Consider the following 7,026-nt stretch of genomic DNA (forward strand, 5'->3'; position numbering starts at 1 on the left):
GGAGGTTTTGCAGGCCTGTAATTTAGACTGCTGGCTGTATGTACAGAAGTCTGGTAAAGCCATAGGCCTAGGGAGTTTGGCTGGGACTGGAGAGACATACCAGAACTAGTCTTGCTATACCAATGACTGGGCTGTACCAAGGTAGCACTGCACCTGACCAGGGATCAGCCAATGTAGCATTGCCCCTGACCAGGGATCAGCCAACGTAGCGACGCCCCTGACCAGGGATCAGCCAACGTAGCGACACCCCTGACCAGGGATCAGCCAACGTAGCGACGCCCCTGACCAGGGATCAGCCAATGTAGCAACGCCCCTGACCAGGGATCAACCACAGGACTATATTGGAACCCATTGGATTGAAATGGGAATGACAGAGCAAACTTAGAAAATAACTTAACCTCACACTACACCAATGCAAATTATTAAAGATCACCAATGTTTGAAACTGTGATCGTTTAATCACTAGTGAGTCTCGACACAAATCACCTCAGACAAAATGATGAAGATCACAACATTTATTCATAGCAGAGAGAATGACCCCAAGCCCCACGGTGTATAGTACCAGACTAGCACACATTCTCACACAGGATCTCAAAACATACACAACATAACCACATCTGAGGAACACAGCATAGGATCACTCTATAATGTCTTTACACACTACAGGATCTTACATTAACACAGATGAAGACAGAGAGGGACGCGGTGAGTCCCACGACCAGCATGGTGACATCACACTGTCCCTCTGAGGAGGTGGTGACATCCTCATAGAGCAACACATCAGCCAGTGACGTCATGTCAGGATGTCAAACCCCACCCACTGCGGAAAACTCAAACCGAGTTACAACTAGATACAACACAACATCAACATCATAAATAAACATTCTGTAAGAAAATAAATATCAATAATATTATTATAATAATATACCCATAGGTCTTTAATGACTGGTCAAAACGGGGATGTTATGGCTGTAGTGCCACGTTGAAATCAAATGGAACTACGGTGATGGTTCGTTTTCTTAGGTGGCATTTGAAATGTTTAAATTGTTAATATTAAATGTTCAGACTTTTCAACAGCTCTCATGTTTAGTTGAGTCTATTCTGAGCAGATATAATCCTCCACATTCAAGCTCTAGGTAACAGGTTTCATCTCCCGCTCATCAAGTATCAACCCACACAGAAATACTTTCAACAGCATTTACAGATAGATGCTTCCCCAAATCAAATACTACATTACAACAGCCCCAAACTTCCATTAATAATTTAGCCTTAGTCATTTGAGGGTATAGCTATGTGTGTGTGCATGTGTGTGAAAATGTGTGTGTGTCAGTGTGCGTGTGAGTCAGTGTGTGTGTGAGCAAAGCTATCATGAGTGTGTTTTGTGTTTAAGGTAGCTGTGGTGTGTGTGTGTGTGTGTGTGTGTGTGTGTGTGTGTGTGTGTGTGTGTGTGTGTGTGTGTGTGTGTGTGTGTGTGTGTGTGTGTGTGTGTGTGTGTGTGTGTGTGTGTGTGTGTGTGTGTGTGTGTGTGTGTGTGTGTGTGTGTGTGTGTGTGTGTGTGTGTGTGTGTGTACACGTGAATGTATGCTTAAGGTATAAGTGGTGTGTATGTCTGTCTCCTCTTCTCCAATCTACTCCATCTCTCTCTCCAATGCCTCCACAGAGCGTTTCCTAGCAAATAGGTGGGTGGGGTCTCTTCCTCTCATGCTGGGCTGGATCTTGAAGGAAGGAGGCGACCCCATTGGCCAGCGCCAGCCAGCGGTGGCAGAGTTAGGACCCTGGTTAGAACCCTGGGGGCAGTGTTTGTTCTGCAGCAGCTGGAAGAGAGTCTCCATGTCTGGCCCCAGCCTAGCAACAAGCCCTGCCCTGACCACAGCCACTGTCTCCTCATCACAGGCTAGCAGGGACTGGAGCAGAGTGCTGTAGTACCTGGAACACACACACACCGTGTTATGACATACACACAGTACGAACAAATATAAAAATGTATGCACTCACTACTGTAAATCAAATCAAATTGTATTTGTCACATACACATGGTTAGCAGATGTTAATGCGAGTGTAGCGAAATGCTTGTGCTTCTAGTTCCGACAATGCAGTAATAACCAACAGGTAATCTAACCTAACAATTCCACAACTTCTACCTTATGCACACAAGTGTAAAGGGATAAAGAATATGTACATAAAGATATGAATGAGTCATGGTACAGAACGGCATAGGCAAGATGCAGTAGATGGTATCGAGTACAGTATATACATATGAGATTAGTAATGTAGGGTATGTAAACATAAAAGTGCATAGTTTAGAGTGGCTAGTGATACCTGTATTACATAAAGATGGCAAGATGCAGTAGATGATATAGAGTACAGTAAATACATATACATTATATTAAGTGGCATTGTTTAAAGTGGCTAGTGATACATTTTTGATCAATTTCCATCAATTTCCATTATTAAAGTGAGCTGGAGTTGAGTCAGTATATTGGCAGCAGCCACTCAATGTTAGTGGTGGCTGTTTAACAGTCTGATGGCCTTGAGATAGAAGCTGTTTTTCAGTCTCTCGGTCCCTGCTTTGATGCACCTGTAATGACCTCGCCTTCTGGATGATAGCGGGGTGAACAGGCAGGGGCTCGGGTGGTTGTTGTCCTTGATGATCTTTATGGCCTTCCTGTGACATCGGGTGGTGTAGGTGTCCTGGAGGGCAGGTAGTTTGCACCCAGTGATGCGTTGTGCAGATCTCACTACCCTCTGGAGAGCCTTACGGTTGTGGGCGGAGCAGTTGCCGTACCAGGCGGTGATACAGCCTGGTACAGGATGCTCTCGATTGTGCATCTGTAAAAGTTTGTGAGTGTTTTTGGTGACAAGCCGAATTTCTTCAGCCTCCTGAGGTTGAACAGGCACTGTTGTGCCTTTTTCACCACGCTGTCTGTGTGGGTGGACCATTTCAGTTTGTCCGTGATGTGTACGCCGAGGAACTTAAAACTTACTACCCTCTCCACTACTGTCCCGTCGATGTGGATAGGGGGGTGCTCCCTCTGCTGTTTCCTGAAGTCCACAATCATCTCCTTTGTTTTGTTGACGTTGAGTGTGAGGTTATTTTCCTGACACCACACTCCGAGGGCCCTCACCTCCTCCCTGTAGGCCGTCTCGTCGTTGTTGGTAATCAAGCCTACCACTGTAGTGTCGTCCGCAAACTTGATGATTGAGTTGGAGGCGTGCATGGCCACGCAGTCGTGGGTGAACAGGGAGTACAGGAGAGGGCTCAGAACGCACCCTTGTGGGGCCCCAGTGTTGAGGATCAGCGGGGTGGAGATGTTGTTACCTACCCTTACCACCTGGGTGGCGGCCCGTCAGGAAGTCCAGTACCCAGTTGCACAGGGCGGGGTCGAGACCCAGGGTCTTGAACTTGATGACGAGTTTGGAGGGTACTATGGTGTTAAATGCTGAGCTGTAGTCGATGACCAGCATTCTCACATAGGTATTCCTCTTGTCCAGATGGGTTAGGGCAGTGTGCAGTGTGGTTGCGATTGCGTCGTCTGTGGACCTATTGGGGCGGTAAGCTAATTGGAGTGGGTCTAGGGTGTCAGGTAGGGTGGAGGTGATATGGTCCTTGACTAGTCTCTCAAAGCACTTCATGATGACGGAAGTGAGTGCTACGGGGCGGTAGTCGTTTAGCTCAGTTACCTTCACTTTCTTGGGAACAGGAACAATGGTGGCCCTCTTGAAGCATGTGGGAACAGCAGACTGGGATTAGGATTGATTGAATATGTCCGTAAACACACCAGCCAGCTGGTCTGCGCATGCTCTGAGGACGCGGCTGGGGATGCCGTCTGGGCCTGCAGCCTTGCGAGGGTTAACACGTTTAACGGTTTTACTCACGTCGGCTGCAGTGAAGGAGAGTCCGCAGGTTTTGGTAGCGGGCCGTGCCAGTGGCACTGTATTGTCCTCAAAGCGAGCAAATAAGTTATTTAGTCTGTCTGGGAGCAAGACATCCTGGTCCACGACGGGGACGGTTTTCTTTTTGTAATCCGTGATTGACTGTAGACCCTGCCACATACCTCTTGTGTCTGAGCCGTTGAATTGCGACTCTACTTTGTCTCTATACTGACGCTTAGCTTGTTTGATTGCCTTGCGGAGGGAATAGCTACACTGTTTGTATTCGGTCATGTTTCCGGTCACCTTGCCCTGGTTAAAAGCAGTGGTTCACGCTTTCAGTTTTGCGTGAATGCTGCCATCAATCCACGGTTTCTGGTTGGGGAATATTTTAATAGTTGCTGTGGGTACGACATCGCTGATGCACTTTCTAATTAACTCGCTCACCGAATCAGCGTATTCGTCAATGTTGTTGTTGGACGCAATGCGGACCATATCCCAATCCACGTGATCGAAGCATTCTTGAAGCGTGGAATCAGATTGGTCGGACCAGCGTTGAACAGACCTGAGCGCGGGAGCTTCTTGTTTTAGTTTCTGTCTGTAGGCTGGAAGCAACAAAATGGAGTCGTGGTCAGCTTTTCCGAAAGGAGGGCGGGGGAGGGCCTTATATGCGTCGCGGAAGTTAGAATAACAATGATCCAGGGTTTTACCAGCCCTGGTTGCGCAATCGATATGCTGATAGAATTTAGGGAGTCTTGTTTTCAGATTATCCTTGTTAAAATCCCCAGCTACAATGAATGCAGCCTCAGGATATGTGGTTTCCAGTTTACATAGAGTCAAATAAAGTTTGTTCAGGGCCATCGATGTGTCTGCTTGGGGGGGAATATATACGGCTGTGATTATAATCGAAGAGAATTCCCTTGGTAGATAATGCGGTCGACATTTGATTGTAAGGAATTCTAAGTCAGGTGAACAGAAGGACTTGAGTTCCTGTATGTTGTTATGATCACACCACGTCTCGTTAATCATAAGGCATACCCCCCGCCCCTCTTCTTACCAGAAAAATGCTTGTTTCTGTCGGCGCGATGCGTGAAGAAACCAGCTGGCTGCACCGACTCCGATAGCGTCTCTCGAGTGAGCCATGTTTCCGTGGAGCAAAGAACGTTACATTCTCTGATATCTCTCTGGAAAGCAACCCTTGCTCGGATTTCATCAACCTTGTTGTCAAGAGACTGGACATTGGCGAGTAGTATGCTAGGGAGTGGAGCGCGATGTGCCCGTCTCCGGAGCCTGACCAGAAGACCGCTTAATTTGCCCCTTTTACCACGACGTTGTTTAGGTTCGCCGGCTGGGATCAGATCCATTGTCCTGGGTGGAAGGCAAAACACAGGATCCGCTTCGGGAAAGTCATATTCCTGGTCGTAATGATGGTGAGTTGACGTTGCTCTTATATTCAGTAGTTCCTCCCGACTGTATGTAATGAAACCTAAGATTACCTAGGGTACCAATGTAAGAAATAACACGTAAAAAAACGAAATACTGCATAGTTTCCTAGGAACGCGAAGCGAGGTGGCCATCTCTGTCGGCGCCGGAAGTTGGATAAGAGCATCTGCTAAATGACTAAAAATGTAAAAGGTTAGACACACATACACCGCGATAGACCCACACACACACACACACACACACACACACACACACAAACACTGACTGGCTCACCTGTTCGGGAAGTGTGCAGGGACCTGCACCACCTCTCCGATGGCCTCAGGGTTAGAGCGAGCCACACCACAGATGTCCAGTCTACTGTAACACTCCTCCTGGACCTAAACACACACACAATAATTTTAACTCAGAAACTAGCACTTCATGGTGACACACAGTAGAGGACGACAAGTGGCCAAGTAGTTGAGAGTGTTGGGCCAACAACTGAAAGGTTGCTGGTTTGAATCCCAAAGCCAACTAAGTGAACAATCTGTCAATGTGCCCTTGAGAAAGGCACTTAACCCTAATTGCTCTCGATATGACAAAAATGTAGAGCTCATTTTGGCACCGATAGGATGATATGTAGGCTGACATGGTGTGCATCTCTAATAAAGCAGAGTGACTGACCTCAGAGATCATTCTCTGGAAGACTCCACAGCGCCTGATGGTCTGGAAGACTTTAGACGTGACGCCGTTGGCAATACACCTCAGACTCTCCTTTACAAACGTCTTACCCTGCACACACACAAACACTGGGTTAGAGACACTGCAGTGGGTCGTCAAAAAAGTGTGTGTGTGTGTGTGTGTAGGCTTACCTGTGTGTTAAAGGTAGCTGCGGTGTGAAAGAACAGTTGACAGATATCGTGCATGCCATCAGTGTCACAGGTAGAATTCTCCAGGCAGGCAAACGTACCACATCCCACGGCTAGAGCACCATTCAAACACCTAGCCACATCCGCTAGAGAGAGAGAGAGAGAGAGAGAGAGAGAGAGAGAGAGAGAGAGAGAGAGAGAGAGAGAGAGAGAGAGAGAGAGAGAGAGAGATAAAACCTTAGCAATGGTTGTAATGGAATAGACTAACATACATTAAGGAATTTGCCTATATCTCTAGCCATGGCAATGTAACTATTTTAGAAGAAAGGCAACTTTCATAACCAACTCTTGTGCATGGACCTATTACATCCTGTCTCTGCAGACTTTTCGAATAAGAACTGCAGTTTGCATATTTTTTTCACAGTTGGCTAACCAGATGTAGGCTACTCACAGGGGCTGTTGGATGAAAAGCGTGCACGGCGAGGAGAAGCTTCCTCCGGGTCGGTGTCGAAGGTGGCGGCAGTCCCCAGGACAAGGAAGACCGCGCACAGGCCGAATTTTGCGAGCATCTTGTCAGATGGTGATGTTCTTCGATGCAACAGGTTGGACAGTTCGGCTTGAATTGTCGGTGGAGAACAGTTGGGCTGCTGATATCTTGTTCGTTCACTGACTGGTGTTAGTTATGGGCCGTTTTTATAGCCGTTTGTTACATAAATCACTGGATAACCCGCGGGTTTGTCCAATCAGCGCCCGACATCTCCAGTGGGGGTCAGCGGCACGCGCTATAGAATGTTTCCACTGAGCTTGCGCTTTGGAACTTTTAAACTTTCCGTGCGTGAGCTTATATTTATTCATGATAGAACTT

General features: G+C 47.3%; 1 protein-coding gene across 1 annotated transcript; it reads right to left on the bottom strand.

Annotated features, from left to right (window-relative positions):
• Positions 1-500: 500 nt before the first annotated feature.
• LOC139544671 (stanniocalcin) lies at positions 501-6,823 on the bottom strand. Its single transcript, XM_071351971.1, has 5 exons — positions 6,613-6,823; positions 6,165-6,307; positions 5,977-6,084; positions 5,587-5,690; positions 501-1,926 (listed from the first exon to the last, which is right to left on the bottom strand). Exons 1-5 carry the CDS (start codon positions 6,728-6,730, stop codon positions 1,629-1,631), a joined length of 771 nt encoding a protein of 256 aa, XP_071208072.1. The 5' UTR covers positions 6,731-6,823; the 3' UTR covers positions 501-1,628.
• Between the last annotated feature and the right edge of the window lie 203 nt (positions 6,824-7,026).

This window comes from Salvelinus alpinus, chromosome 18, assembly GCF_045679555.1.
Source record: "Salvelinus alpinus chromosome 18, SLU_Salpinus.1, whole genome shotgun sequence".
In the NCBI taxonomy this organism is placed as follows: domain Eukaryota; kingdom Metazoa; phylum Chordata; class Actinopteri; order Salmoniformes; family Salmonidae; genus Salvelinus; species Salvelinus alpinus.

Bases quoted from the DNA above. Each gene is read 5' to 3' on its own strand.
- LOC139544671 (XM_071351971.1), bottom strand. From the start codon at position 6,730: ATGCTCGCAAAATTCGGCCTGTGCGCGGTCTTCCTTGTCCTGGGGACT. The intron at 6,308-6,612 runs GTGAGTAGCCTA...CTCTCTCTCTAG, and splicing joins CTTTTCATCCAACAGCCCCT to CGGATGTGGCTAGGTGTTTG. The intron at 1,927-5,586 runs GTGAGCCAGTCA...TGTGTGTTCCAG, and splicing joins CCTGCACACTTCCCGAACAG to GTACTACAGCACTCTGCTCC.